Raw genomic sequence first — 14,835 nt, forward strand, 5'->3', positions numbered from 1 at the left:
CTCTCGCGGTTCCTGATGAGCCAACACTCAACTCCTTGTTCAGTCACCAATAAGTCCCCAGCGGAGCTCCTGATGGGCCGGCGTCTGAGGACTGTATTGGACAGACTTCACCCACAATACTGCCCTGACTCTCCCCTCGCTTCCACATCGGGGGTTAGACATTTTATCTTACAGGAGCCAGTGTTCACGAGGAACTTCGCTGGAGACCCCCTGTGGATGCCGGGCGAGATCTTAGCCGTCACCGGGCCGCGTTCATATCGGGTCAGATTGGAGGATGGCCGCGTCTGGAGGAGGCACATAGACCAACTGCGCAGGCGCCACAGCACCCTCACCAGCAGAGATCCTGAGTCTCCAGCCGAGGAGAGACCTCATCTCCAACCCCACATCCACATCATACCCGGCGACCAGCTTGCTCCAACAGCCGTTCCCGACAGCCCGAGCACGGACAGCAGCGCCCAGACGGTTGACCAGCCAGACCCAGTCCACGGGAGCTCGTCCCCAGTAACCTACCCTACGAGCCCCGAGCTTGCCCGAACCGAGGGGCATGTTGGCGACACTATGCCGACTCCGCCTTCACAGGCAGACCCGGGACAGACAGACAGCGTTCCTGAGCTGCGCCGTTCCGGGCGCCAACATAAGCCCCCTGCCTACCTCAAGGACTATGCGTGTTCGCATCTGGGGGGAAGGGGTGTTATGTCCTGAGGACTATTGGAGTTCTCACTCAGGTCCATTCACTTGAGTGGGCGTTCTTACCCTCCCCTCATTGGTTGGTTCTCCCCAGCAGCCAGCTATAAAAGCAGGCTGCGGGGTCCAACCCGTTGCTGATTGCTGCGAGCCAGTTTCCAGGCGTGGCAAGCACAGTCAGCCCTTTATTACTATAATAAAGTATTGTTGCACTCATGCTCTGGTCTAGCCTCTCCTTTCCCAAACTTAACAATTCCCATGCAGATGTTATCTCCTGGCCTGGGAGAAAGAGGGAAAAGATCTGGCCTTCTGCTCTGAGGAAGAAAAGTGGCCAGGGGCTCTCTGCTTTGATGCTGATTTGCTGATTTCTTTTTCATTTCTACTTCAATATACTAGTGAGAAATAAACTGCTTGCTATGATGAGATGCTCAACTCATCAAATTTCAGCTCTTTTTGGCTTGGATGTGTCTGTATCTGTGCTATGAAAGACTGTCATTTCTTCAGCTGACTTTTGTTCTGTTTTATTTCTATTCTGATTCTCGGGCTTAAAGGTGAAATGGTTCCATTTTCCCGTTATGTTATTTGGGGGTTAATACAAGAGCTCCAGATGTTTTTTTTTCCTGCAACTATGTGATTTTTGGCAAGAGAAAAATAGAATAGCACAGGGTAGGAAAAAAAGGGCCTTAGGCAGACTTATTACTTAGTCTGTGCTGGAATTAACTCTCCTCTAGTAAATGTTAGATTTTCTCCTGATGCCTCCATGGATGTTTCCCCTGATTCTTCCTTAAATAAGAGCCAGGTGACATTTGAAGTTTAAAATATTGACACAGGGCAAATTTTTGAAAGGAAATTTTTATGAGTTCCTACAGATCGATTTTTTCCCTAAGATTGCTATTATTTTCATTTCTCTTTTCTTCTGAAGGTAATAATGGGCAGAAGAATAAAGATTCCTGTGAACTGTTTCAAGTGATCAATGCTGGAGACAGAACATTTCCATTTCAAAATAAAAAAGAGACATGAGAGAAACCAGTCAAATGATTGGAATCAAGAAAGCACATCTTCCACTGATGTTCCCATACAAGACTTTGTTGCCCAACAAGGAAAAATAAAGAAAGGCTATACTGGGAAAAGTGTGAAGCTAATCCAAGATAAATTGAAGGTAAATCAACATTATCCAACCCAAACCAAAGGGGATCATGTATCCAGAGACCATGGAAAAAATGACAATTGGACTTTCACTTCTTCTCATGAAAATGGGTTCCTTACACCTCATAAAAACACTGACACAGAAGAGAAACCATACAAATGCATGGAGTGTGGAAAGACATTCCGTCGACACAGAAATCTTACTATCCATAAAAGAATCCACACAGGGGAGAAATCACATGAATGCATGAAGTATGGAAAGAGCTTCTATGAAAACGTATGAGACATAAAAAGATTCGTACAGGGGAAAAGCCATATAAATGTCTGGAATGTGGAAAGGACTTTACCAATAACAGTCAGCTTACTTCCCATAAAAGGATTCACACAGGAGAGAAACCACATACATGCAAGGAGTGTGGAAAGAGCTTCAGACATATTGTTTCCCTTACTTACCATAACAGGATCCATACAGGGGAGAAACCATATAAATGCGTGGAATGTGGAAAGAGTTTTGCTAATAGCAGTCATCTTACTTCTCATAAAAGGGTCCACACAGGGAAGAAACGGTGTAAGTGTATGGAGTGTGGAAATAGCTTCAGTGACAGCTGTTCCCTTACCTCTCATAAAAGGATCCTTAGGGACGAGAAGCTATATAAATGCCTAGAGTGTGGAAAGACTTTTACTCATAGCAGTCAACTTACTCCTCATAAAAGGACCCACCTAGGAGAGAGGCCATATAAGTGCAAAGAGTGTGGGAAGAGCTTCTGTGAAAATGCATCCCTTATGAAGCATGAAAGGATCTGTGCAGGAGAGAAGCCATATAAATGCATGGAGTGTGGAAAACCTTTTACTCAAAGCAGTCATCTTACTTCCTGTGGAAAGGGAACTTCATGAGGACAGTGGTGATACCAAAGCAGGAAAAGCCCAAAGGGAACACCAGGCCAGCCATAAAACAAACTTGCATAGGAAAAGAGATTTAATAAAAGGTATTGAAAGAAGCCCCCTAGACAAAAAGCCAAGTAATTAAGAAAACTAGGGAAACAAGAAAAAGAAATCCCTTACAAACAAAAGGTCATGCCAAATCAGCAAAACAAATAGACAAAAAGATACGAAATAAATCCCATAGCGGACAGGAGATTGCCACCAAACAAATATAAGAAAACATTAGGATGAAACTGATAATCCAATCAAACCACCCCGCAGAGTTTACCCTCTGGCGGAAATGAAGACAACCCCGATAGGATTTAAAACATTAAGAAATACAAACACAAGCACTCACACACAAAAGGAGAAAAGGTATAAAAATCAGGAGTTTATTACACAAAGCTGGCTAGCCCCAGGAACGCAGACTTCTTGCTATCTCTTGCCTTCCTGAAAATTAAAGAAACCTGCTTCCAAGTAGTTGTCTGTGTCCTTGTACTGGAGCCCTCCCAGCAGGAAAAAAGAACCCTTGGAAGAAAGGCATTTGCCAGCCTTTCAACATTCCCATAACAGGATTCATACAGGGGAGAAGCCATACAAATGCAGAGAATGTGGGAAGAGCTACAGCCACAGTGTTTCCCTTACTTACCACAACAGGATACCATGCAGGGGAGAAACCTTATAAATGTTTGGACTGTGGAAAGACTTTTACTCAGAGTAGTCAACTTACTTCCCATAAATGAATCCACACGGGAAAAAGCCATATCAATGCATGGAGTGTGGAGAGGGCTTCACCCAACAGGGTAACCTTAATTCCCATGAAAGGATGCACAGAGGAGAAAAGCCATATAAATGCAGAGAGTGTGGAAAGAGCTTTAGTCATAGTAGTTCCCTTACTTATCATAACAGGATCCATACAGGGGAGAAACCATATAAGTGCTTGGTGTGTGGAATGGGCTTTACTGTTAGCAGTCACCTTACTTCCCACAAAAGGATCCACACACGTGAGAAACCACACAAGTGTGTGGAGCGTGGAAAGAGCTTCAGTCATAGTGGTTTCCTTACTTTCCATAAAAAGATCCACACAGGGGAGGAGCCTTATAAATGTATGGAATGTGGAAAGAGTTTTACCACTAGTAGTGATCTTACTTCCCACAAAAGGATCCACACTGGAGAGAAGCCATATAAATGTATGGAGTGTGGAAAGAGCTTTACTAATAGTAGTCATCTTACTTCCCATAAAAGAATCCACACAGGGGAGAAGCCATATAAGTATATGGAGTGTGGAAAGAGCTTTACTACTAGCAGTGATCTTACTTCCCATAAAAGGAGCCACACAGAAGAGAAATTACATAAAAGTGTGGCGCATAGGAGGAGCTTCAGGAGGAATGATCTGATTTGTAAGACAGATCCATTTGGACGAGAACTCATGTAAATTCTACATTTAGTTGGTTAAATGTATTCATTTCCTATATACATATATAGGTAGTCCTCATGTTACGACCATTCACTTAAAGGCTGTTCAAAATTATTGGGTAGACCCCAAAAGCTATATATGACCCAGCCCATGTATTCCAGTGGTGGCATATACCCCTACAATCACATGATGTGATTTATGTTATATTTTGCATCAAGTGAGCCAACTGCAGCATTCATGTTAATGTGGGAGACAATACATCCTGTGGTCAAATGAGAGATGCAAAAACTACCATAGGAATCCATTGACTTGCTTAGCAATTGTATGGGTCCTTGGTGCTCTCTGAGCTTGGTTGTTTTCTTGCAGATATTTCATTATGAAATGGTGGTGGTCCTTTTTGCAACTGCCAGAGTTGCTTAATGACCACTATAAAAAGAGAGTACCATTGGGTTGGTTGTCTGGATGCCTTGACTGTCATGACTTACAATGGAAATTGCAGGCTCCGTCATGGTTGTAAGTTGAAGAACAGCCTCACTGAACTTGTAAAAAAAACATTTTTTCTGAGTCTGATCTGCGCAACTGGCAGCCCCAGAGTGAATTTAGCAATTGAAAGTAAAATAATGGATACATGTTCCTTTAACAACGAATAGTTGTTTTTTTGTCATCTTAACCATCAACAATATTTAATATCAATAAGAGAAAATATGTTTTTCTTAAGTTTACATTGATCTCCTTTTTCTTTATTTCATCTCAAGTTAGGGAAATTCAGGAGAATGCGAATGAAAATGACTTGATTGTGCTAGCATTGCAAACAATGAAAGAAGGAAGTTCTTTGGAAATCTGTTGAGACCAAAATAAAATAATCGGACAGTAACAAAAACTACTCAGAAATGACAACAGGAGCTCCCCTTAGAATAAATTATGAGGATACCCCTCCCCCAAATAATCCACATCCATGGTTGTTATGTCTTTGGAACTGGTTGGAGTTCCCAACCAGGTCCGCTGTTTAGGCGGGAGCGACAGCAGCTCCCATTGGTTGGCTCCGTTTGACAGTCGGCTATAAAAGCCGGCTGCCGAACGGAGCCAGCCGTTGTTGTTCTCTAGCAGTCTGCCTGTTAGCTGGGCAGACGCAACAACCCTTTATTCCCCTGAATAAAGTCTGCACTTGTATGCTCTGGTCTTCGGCCTCGTTTGTCCCTTCGCTCTACAACACTGGCGACGAGGATGGGATCACTACGGGCTAACCAGAAGCACCAAGAACAAAAGAGCTGAACCCACGATATCCAGAGCGTAGCCGCCTCGCTCACAGAGAGTTCGAGCTCAAACCGCTGCGTTTTTTTGGAACTGAAGTCACGGCGCTGACAGCCTCAGCCGCCCGCTCGCAAAAGAGCGCATAATTCAAAACCGCTGTGTTTTGGAGCTGAAGTCACGGCGCTGACAGCCTCAGCCGCCCCGCTCGCGAAAGAGCGCGTAATTCAAACCGCTGCCGTTTGAATTCAAGCCACACTTGTATAACACTGAGCTGAAGTCATTGCAGTTAGTTCGGCGTTTTGTTAGCCACCGCCACCATTGCACTTGGAAGGCGCGAAATTTAAACCGCCTTCACGAGGTTGAAACTCACAAAGTGAGTCTTGGGCGCTGCAGCCGCAGCCGCCAGCGCTCGAAACAGCGCGATTCCAAGGGGCCACGACCACCCAGAGAGACAACCTACTCCACTAAGCGTTAAAGATTCCATGATGAATGCCAATCAGGTATTCCCGCCGTTCAAACCCAGTGAAGAGAAATGGGACTCCTACAAGAACCGTTTCAATCATTTCCTGGACGCCATTGGCCTGGCTGATGCTGCGGAACACAGAAAGAAGTCGTACTTCCTGAGCTACTGTGGGGCTGAGGTCTTCGACACCGCCACAGCACTCTTCGCACCATGTGAGATTAAAAACATCCCGTGGGCTGAAATACAGGAAACACTCTCTAACCATTATTCTCCCAAACCTTCCCAGATCGCAAGGCGTTTCGCATTCCGGATGAGGAAGCAAGCCGAAGGTGAATCCATCAACCAGTATATGGCAGCCCTGAGGACAGCCGCACTTCAATGCGAGTTCAAGAACTACTTAGACGACATGCTTCTTGACCAACTCGTTTGCGGGGTAAGAGATCAGACACTCCAACGACATCTGTTAGCCAGGAAAGATCCAAATCTTTCCCAAGCGGTGGAGGAAGCCCTAGCCGCTGAACTATCCGTTCAGTCAGCGGCCAAGATTCAAGGCACCACACCGAAGCCAGGCATTTCCACCGTCCACTCTGAAGAAGTGATGAGCGAAGCTGACCCCCCTGAAACCACCGATGTCCATTGCCTTAAGCAACTGAAGCAGCCTCAGGTAGGGGGATGGCAGAGAAGCAGCAGTGGCCCGCAACAGATCCTTTTGTGCCTAACCTGCGGGGGTTCCCATTCACGGGCGTCATGCAGGTTTAGGAACGCCACCTGCCTAAACTGCCACAAGAGAGGCCACCTGGCGAGGGTCTGCCAGGCAGCACGCGTTCCACCCCAGAAGTTTCACTCACCTCCTAGCCCCCAAAGGCAAGTAGAAGACTGTTACACGTGTTACCACGCCAACCACACGTCCCAAGCTCCTAATAAGATCAAACTCTCTCTCTCTTTAGAAGGTAAACCTTGCACCATGGAGGTGGATACCGGCTCAGCGCTCTCAATCATATCCTGGGACACGCTGAAGAAAATTCAACCGAGGCTGACCAGGAAGCAGCTGCAAAAGTGTCACCTCACCCTGAGAGACTATCAAGGCAAGAACATCCCTGTCCTTGGGAAAGGCAAGTTCCTTGTTAAATTTCAAACCTTCAAAGGCCATCTGCCTTTAGTGGTGGTTAATGGTACCCTCCCTAGTCTTTTGGGGTTAGATTGGTTCCCCTCTCTCGGCCTTAGTGTAACAGGGACTCATGCTGTCTCAACTTCTGATGTAGACACATTGTTCTCAGACTATTCCGATGTCTTCAGTAGCGAGTTGGGTTGCTACAATGGCACACCCATCTCTTTCTCCGTAGACCCCCAGGCAGTCCCTGTCCGCCTGAAGTTCCGCAGAGTGCCTTTCGTCATCCGCCCCAAATTAGACGCGGAACTAGACAAACTTCTCAAGCAAGGGGTAATTGAACCCACAGATTTCGCCAAGTGAGAGACCCCCATAGTCACCCCACTTAAAAAGGACGGCAGCTTGAGAATTTGTGCGGATTACAAGACTACCCTTAACCGTCATCTCCAGGTTAGCGCATACCCCGTTCCAGTCATCCAACACTTATTGCACACTTTCGAACCTGGCACCATTTTTGCCAAGCTAAACATGTCGCAGGCATATCAACAGTTTCCTGTTGACAACCACACAGCAGACTTACAAACAATTGTAACACATAGAGGGGCATTCAGGTGCAAGCGCCTCCAATTCGGCGTTAGTGTAGCCCCGGGGATTTTTCAATCACTAATGGAGAGAATTCTCCAGGGTCTTCCTGGAGTAGTCCCCTATTTTGACGATATTTTGGTCTCCGCTATGGACAGGCCCCAACTCCTCCAAAGGGTTAGGGCAGTATTGGAGAAGTTCAGACAGCATGGTCTCAAGCTAAAACGGGAGAAATGCACCATCGCCACTAGACAGGTGGACTTTTTAGGATATAGACTAGACGCCTCAAGCATCCACCCAGTGGAATCGAAAGTAAAAGCCATCCACGAGGCACCCACACCTATCAATAAAACAGAACTACAAGCCTTCTTGGGTTTACTGAATTTCTACGCTTCATTCTTGCCACACAAAGCTTCAGTTGCTGAACCGTTACACAGACTTTTAGATAAGGACATTCCGTGGCACTGGGGACCCAAAGAATCCCATGCATTTAAAGCAATCAAATCTCTGCTCACCTCTGACGCCGTTTTAATTCAATTCAACCAACGCCTGTCATTGGTCTCAGCCGCTGACGCGTCCCCCTTCGGGATAGGAGCCGTCCTTAGTCACAGACTTCCAAATGGCACAGAGGCCCCAATCGCCTTTTTCTCCAGAACCCTTTCAATGACTGAAAGAAACTACAGCCAGATCGACAAGGAGGCTCTGGCTGCAGTGGCAGCAGTCAAAAAATTCCACGAGTTCCTTTTTGGCCACCATTTCGAACTCGTCACAGACCACAAGCCGCTCTTGGGGCTGTTAGCGGGGGACAGGCAAACCCCACAAGTTCTGTCCCCCAGGATGACCAGATGGACCTTGTTCTTAGCGGCATATTCGTTCAAACTGGTTCATCGTCCTGGTAAGACCTTAAGCCACGCAGATGCTCTTAGCCGCTGTCCGTTGCCAACCCCGGTGGAGGACCCTGCTCCAGTGCATGCGATCTTCGAAGTCAACGAACTTAAACTACCTGTAACTGCTGATGACATCGCGGCACACTCCAGGAAAGATAAGATAATCGCCCAGGTTCTGGACTGGGTGGGGAGGGGGTGGCCGGAAACAAAATGTTCAGTTGATTTTGTCCCATTTAAAACACGTCAACAGGAATTGTCAAAGCTCCAGGGATGCCTGCTGTGGGGAACCAGGGTCATGATTCCGTCCACTCTTCGCGTGCCCATATTGAAGGTTCTGCACGAGGGCCATCCAGGTATCGTACGGATGAAGGCGTTGGCTTGCAGTTACGTATGGTGGCCCGGGATGGACGACCAGATCGCAGAATGGGTAAGCTCCTGTAAACCCTGTCAAGACTCAAGAGCAGCCCCACCAGCAGCCTCTCCCACAAAGTGGGAAAGTGCCAACGCCCCATGGTCACGTTTACACATCGACCTGGCCGGGCCGGTTCATGGCAAGACTTTCCTAGTGGTCGTGGATTCGTATTCTAATTGGATAGACGTTGCCTTGCTTCCCACGACCACCACACAGGCAGTTGTCAAAGCCCTGACCAGACTTTTTGTGACTCACGGGCTCCTGGATACGATAGTCTCTGATAACGGGCCACAGTTCTCATCCTGCGAGTTCAGCAGGTATGTCACGAACCTAGGCATCAGACACATCCTCACGGCCCCCTTTCACCCCGCTAGTAATGGGATGGCGGAAAGAGCCGTCAGGACGGCTAAGGAGGCCATAGCCCGGTTCGGTCAGGAAGACTGGCATTCCAGGTTATCACGTTTCCTCCTCAGCCAACACACAACCCCATGCACCAGCACTAACAAATCCCCGGCTGAACTGTTAATGGGGAGACGTTTAAGAACTACTCTCGACAGATTGCATCTGCATTACTGCCCTGCGACCCCTTTGGGTTCTGACAGCCAGGTACGAGACTTTGCCTTGCAGGACCTCGTTTTTGCGAGAAACTATGCAGGGGACCCATTGTGGGTGCCAGGGCAGATCGTAGCTATCACCGGGCCAAGGTCCTATCGGGTCCAGTTAGAAGATGGTCGAGTTTGGCGGAGACACCTGGACCAACTACACAGGCGGCGGAGTGACCGGATCAGCGGTGAGCCGGAGCCAGTATCCTGCCCTCGAATCCTCACCCAGTTTCCGGAAGGGAATTCCCTGAGGAGCCCGTCATTCCCCACCGAACAAAGTGAGCCACGACGGGACTGGGACAACCGACCCGACTCTCCGGCACATCCACCCGTCAGAGACATCGACTACCCGGGCCGCAACATCCCACTGAGCCAGCCCAAACGTGAGGCAGCTTCTAGTTCCCCGGATCCTGTGCCAAGCCCAGAGGACTCCACGGCAGCTCCGGAGTCGCGTTCTTTAGACTCGATGCCAACCGACAATTCCCCTGAGATACGACGTTCGGGTCGCCAGTGTAACCCTCCATCATACCTCAAAGACTATGCATGCGCCCAGCTAGGGGGGGAGGGGTATTATGTCTTTGGAACTGGTTGGAGTTCCCAACCAGGTCCGCTGTTTAGGCGGGAGCGACAGCAGCTCCCATTGGTTGGCTCCGTTTGACAGTCGGCTATAAAAGCCGGCTGCCGAACAGAGCCAGCCGTTGTTGTTCTCTAGCAGTCTGCCTGTTAGCTGGGCAGACGCAACAACACTTTATTCCCCCGAATAAAGCCTTCACTTGTATGCTCTGGTCTTTGGCCTCGTTTGTCCCTTCGCTCTACAACAATGGTGAAGAAATAAGATCTCAATCAACTAGTATGAATGGAATATTTTTCAGTCAGAAGGCCTCTCATGATGTGATAGGTCCCAGAGATGTAGAGAGAGAGAGTGTGTGTGTGTGTATAAAAAACTTCAGGGTGAAGAATTTCATAAAACAAGCCAGGATAACAAAACAAAAAAAACAACCCAAATGCATGGACAAGATTTCAGGCATTAGAGCCCCCCTTTCCCTCTTCCCATGATATGACAAGGGTTAAGTAAAAGTCAACTTTTTCTTTAAGCAAAATTAATTAAATATCAATGGTGCATTTACTTGTCAGACATGTATAAAATTCTATTAAAAATTATTTAACAAAAATATTTGGAAGGATTTTGGAGAGGGGGGAAATCTCAGGTTTTCAAAGTTTTATGCTGGTTTGAAACTTAATTTTAAAACTGCTGATGGCTGATTCTGGGTTAAACTGAAGAAGAATAAGTGGGTTGAAAGCAAAAAAGTTAACTTCATTCTTTTAAAATTGATTTTTAACCCACTAATTTTCAATGTCAACTCGAAATGTGGTTGAATCTTTTCAGACCAATGGAGTCTTCAGCTCTTATTTAGCTTTTTTATTTTATTTTTCTCTTTTTATTTATAGTCTAATGCAGGCTTGTCCAACCTGCGGCCCAAGGGCCGCATGCGGCCCAGGTCACCTTGTAATGCGGCCCAGTGCCCACCCCAACCTTTGTGCCAGAGCCAGTGAGGAGGAGGAGGAGAAGCAGGTGTGAGGCAGGGCGAGGCAAGTGCCAGGCCAAGCAGCAACAGAAAAAGCAGGCGCCGTCAGAGTGCCACCTCCTGCTGTTGCCACCACCGCCATCGCTGCCGCTTCTGCCCCCGCCGCTTCTGCCCCCACTGCCACTTCTGCCCCTGCCGTCGCTGCCGCTTCTGCCCCCACCACCTCCGCTTCTGCCCCCGCCACCACTGCTGCTTCTGCCCCCGCCGCTGCTTCTGCCTCCGCAGCTGCTGCTGCTTCTGACTTCCAGTCCTGCCTCATCCAGCCGGGCCATTTGCAGGAGGAGAGGTAGGCGCGAGGCGGGCGAGCTTTCTCCCCCCACCCCCGCAAAATTTGGCCGGAAAATAAACCATGATAAAAAAAACTGTGATGAAAAAACCGTGATAAAAAATAAATAATTTTTAATAAATAATTAATAATAAAAACATCTCACTAACTTCATTTCCAAATAAATTTAATATGTTAACTATGTTTTCTATGTTTTTTTTGGATGATCAGGTATTGTTACTGTTATTTTATTTTATGTGCGGCCCAAACCAAATTTTCATCTTCTAATGTGGCCCAGGGAAGGTGAAAGGTTGGACACCCCTGGTCTAATGATATACCCTGCATTAAATTATCCAAAGGGCTCATGTTTCTTCTGGTGAATTTCCTATCAAACATAACGTAAAAATAGTTTTTCCCTCATCATAGTTTAACTTTATATTCCTTTTTCACAATCTTCCTTTCTTAATTTTGTAATTCCACCTTTTCTCCCATCAAAGATGAAAGGCCATTTTCCCCTCTTCATTTCTGAATTTATGGAGCCTCATTATGAGGTAAAATTTCTGGAATATCCATCGGTTTCAGCTTTTTCTCCATTTTGGAACTGGTTTCTTTTTCTTTTACTTCAGAGTCTTTCTATGGGCACAAAAGATGGATCACCCGGGGAGTTCATCAGAAGAGGCAGTAGGGTTCTCTACCCTTTCTGGTCTCCCAATTCACTGTGAGGTTCAGGGAATAATTTGTGAAGGGCAGCTATATGTATTGAATTAAAGAAATCAATAAATAAAAATCATTTTCCCGATTGTAGTTTCTCTGCCTGTGTCCACCTTCCTTTACTTAAATTCACAACAACTGCAAGACACAAGCTGGATTTTCCCAGAGATCCTCCTGGTCCTCGCCCGGCTGTTTCTGACAGGATTTGGACCCTTTTGAGGCCTCCTCCAATATCTGGGGAGTCTTCAGGGCGGCTGTTCTTGAGGGAGGTGACTTCAAATCCTCCAAAGAGATTTTCCATCTCCACAAACGGTTCCTGGACAGGAAGGAGAGGAAGATGGAGAAAGTGCCTCCTCTGGACTGGAGACAATGAAGCTACTGAGAGAGGCTTTCCTCCTATTCCCAAGCCCAATCACCCCCGCCCTCTCCCTTCCCCTCAGACGCGCTCCTCTTTCCCGCCCTTTCTATAAACCTGGGGCTTTGCCCGAAAGTCCACCAGGGGGTCATCCTCTGCAAGGGAACTTCAGGCGCTTCCCCATTAGTCCACTGGATGGCGAAAGTCACGCCTGGTTTTCCAGAGGAGGCTCCGCAGGAAGTGACATCACAAAGGCTTGGCGCTCTAGGAATCCGAACTCGCTCTCCTGAAAATCTTGTCACTCGGCAGGAGATGGAGGGGATGTGGGAGAGTCTCGTGTGAGATGAAGACGTGCTCCGCGTAAGGTGAGTGCCTCTTCCCAGGTCCCATGCTCCCCAGCCGCCCTCTCCATGCGGAGACCCCGAGTGGGGGGCGAGGGAAGGGTCGGCCTTGCGGAGGCCCAGCAGCAAAGGAAAGAAACCGAGCATGGAGGAAGCAGAATTCGCACCAGGTTCCCCGAGGGTCCGATCCTGTCTCCGGAGGGGGAGAGAAGCGGGCGGCCTCTCCAGCTGCCTATTTTCCGGCCCTGCTCCGGGCACCTTCGCTTGGATGAGCCGCTTGGGGCTCTGGACAGGTTGGGTGAAGGTGGCTCAGGGGCTGAATTCCACTTTCTAATTCTTCTAATGATTTTTTTCTTTCATCCCAGAAACTCGAAGCCATTTGAAATCTCTGCAAGCCAAAATTTTCTCGTGGGCGGGAAAAAAAAAGAGCAGGATAACTTGCAGAGATGAATCCTGCGGCCCCAGAAATGGTCCTGTGAAGAAAAAAGCATCTGAAGATCCACAAGAGTCCTTGGACCCATTTGGAGTTGCTCTGCAGAAGAGAGAAAGGATGGAGACACAACCTTTTGCAAAGGAGGGAAATAGAAAAGGCCCTTCAATTGCTCAGCCTGGGAAGGGCAGGGAAATCTTGACAAGACCTGGGCAGAAGATCCTGGAAGAGGAAACCGTCCTCCTTCAGAAGTCCAGCCCTGGAACTTGATCCAATACCAGGAGGCTGAGGGCCCCCGAGGACTTTGCAGCCAACTCCATTACTTTTGTAGGCGATGGCTGAGACCAGAAAAACACACCAAAGCTCAGATGCTGGACCTGGTTGTTCTGGAGCAGCTCCTGTTCCTTCTGCCCCCAGAGATGGAGAGTTGGGTGCGGGAGTGTGGAGCAGAGACCAGTTCCCAGGCGGTGGCCCTGGCTGAAGGCTTCCTCCTGAGCCAGGAGGACGACCAGAAGGAGCAGGTCAAGGAGCAGGTGAGAGACTTTAGGGAGCTTAAAAGACAATACAGAATGTATTGGAATACTTTGCCTCTCCTTCCCAAACTTCTCTGACGTTCATAATACATGGTGATGTCCCACCAATTCTTATAAGATGTTCCATTGTTTTCTCACTCAACGACACAGATGGATATTGGGGGCTTTGAGGTTGTGTTCCGAATTTTGGAATCCACTTTGTGTCATGTGATGTTGATTAATTCTGCATCTTTTTTCCTTCCCCCTATTTGAAGTGCTCCACTGTGGAGATCAGAGATCGTGAGGGAAAGAAGAATCCATCAAATCCTCCTCAGGAACTATTTTTCAGGAGGATCCCTTGGGAAGATCCAGGTCAGGAAACTTCAGGAGGTAATCCAAGATCCTCCGATTACCCAGAAAGACCCCATCTGTCTTACTTTCTTTTCTTCAGTAATATACCTCCTCTTATTTAGTTAAATATACATTTTGAAATTATTCCTTACAGAGAAACAAAGAATGAAGTTTTCTGGTTTTTTACGATGGAGCTCAAGCAGTGGTTGAACCTCCAAATCAAGTAAGAAAGGGAAAAATTATTAGATTTGTATTCCCCCTTCAGGAAATGAAATGAGTGTGCAGAGTTCTCTCTCCTTCTATTTCCCCCCTTGTTTGTACTGTGTTATTTTTGTGTTCCTATGGGAAATGGACAGTGTAACAGCAAGTTCAAGTTGCTGTCAGCCAGTTTAACTTCCTCTGTAGACTATCAATGGGACACAATACTTTGTCATTTCTACCGTCAGATTCTGTTTAGGAAATGTTTTTTTTTTTTTAAAAAAAAAGGTTAACTGGTTTGCTAGGTACCCCTGCAACTATGAGTTTAGAAGAAGTAATTTTTTAGAAGTGCTTCAGGTGATAGGAATAAATGTATCACAGTGGTAGTAACTGCTAGAGACCCATTCTTTTTGTAATTTTTTGATTTGGAGTTGTGCAAGGCTCATGAAAATAACTAAAGTCTCAAAACTTTATATAAAATGTTCTATCGTTGACATCTAGCACCAGCAAGATTGGGTAAAATTTATCCAAATCTAAAGTAAGTGTTGGAAATGCAAAAAGAAACCTGGTATGTTCTTTCACATGTGGTGGACTTGCCCAAAAGCAAAAAAAT

General features: G+C 47.0%; 3 protein-coding genes across 3 annotated transcripts in view; all 3 read left to right on the top strand.

Annotated features, from left to right (window-relative positions):
- The window catches only part of LOC113451829 (uncharacterized), a 44,408-nt gene that overhangs the window by 23,550 nt on the left and 6,023 nt on the right, over window positions 1-14,835 (top strand). The window contains exons 11-17 of the mRNA XM_087923001.1: window positions 1,974-2,082; window positions 2,376-2,663; window positions 6,354-6,546; window positions 9,088-9,188; window positions 9,474-9,985; window positions 12,790-13,024; window positions 14,179-14,247. Of these exons, the coding sequence (XP_087779127.1) occupies window positions 1,974-2,082; window positions 2,376-2,663; window positions 6,354-6,546; window positions 9,088-9,188; window positions 9,474-9,985; window positions 12,790-13,024; window positions 14,179-14,247 (1,507 nt within the window). The remainder of the gene's footprint in view (window positions 1-1,973; window positions 2,083-2,375; window positions 2,664-6,353; window positions 6,547-9,087; window positions 9,189-9,473; window positions 9,986-12,789; window positions 13,025-14,178; window positions 14,248-14,835) is intronic.
- LOC148126580 (uncharacterized) lies at window positions 3,445-4,193 on the top strand. Its single transcript, XM_087928452.1, has one exon. It carries the CDS (start codon window positions 3,491-3,493, stop codon window positions 4,184-4,186), a length of 696 nt encoding a protein of 231 aa, XP_087784578.1. The 5' UTR covers window positions 3,445-3,490; the 3' UTR covers window positions 4,187-4,193.
- LOC113454220 (uncharacterized) overlaps window positions 12,646-14,835 on the top strand; it is a 79,280-nt gene continuing 77,090 nt past the window's right edge. Inside the window, exon 1 of the mRNA XM_087927741.1 lies at window positions 12,646-12,755. The gene's annotated coding sequence lies outside the window, so the exon portion shown is untranslated. The remainder of the gene's footprint in view (window positions 12,756-14,835) is intronic.

Source organism: Pseudonaja textilis, chromosome 2 (genome assembly GCF_049901715.1).
Source record: "Pseudonaja textilis isolate UNSWEBS1 chromosome 2, rPseTex1.2, whole genome shotgun sequence".
Classification (NCBI taxonomy): domain Eukaryota; kingdom Metazoa; phylum Chordata; class Lepidosauria; order Squamata; family Elapidae; genus Pseudonaja; species Pseudonaja textilis.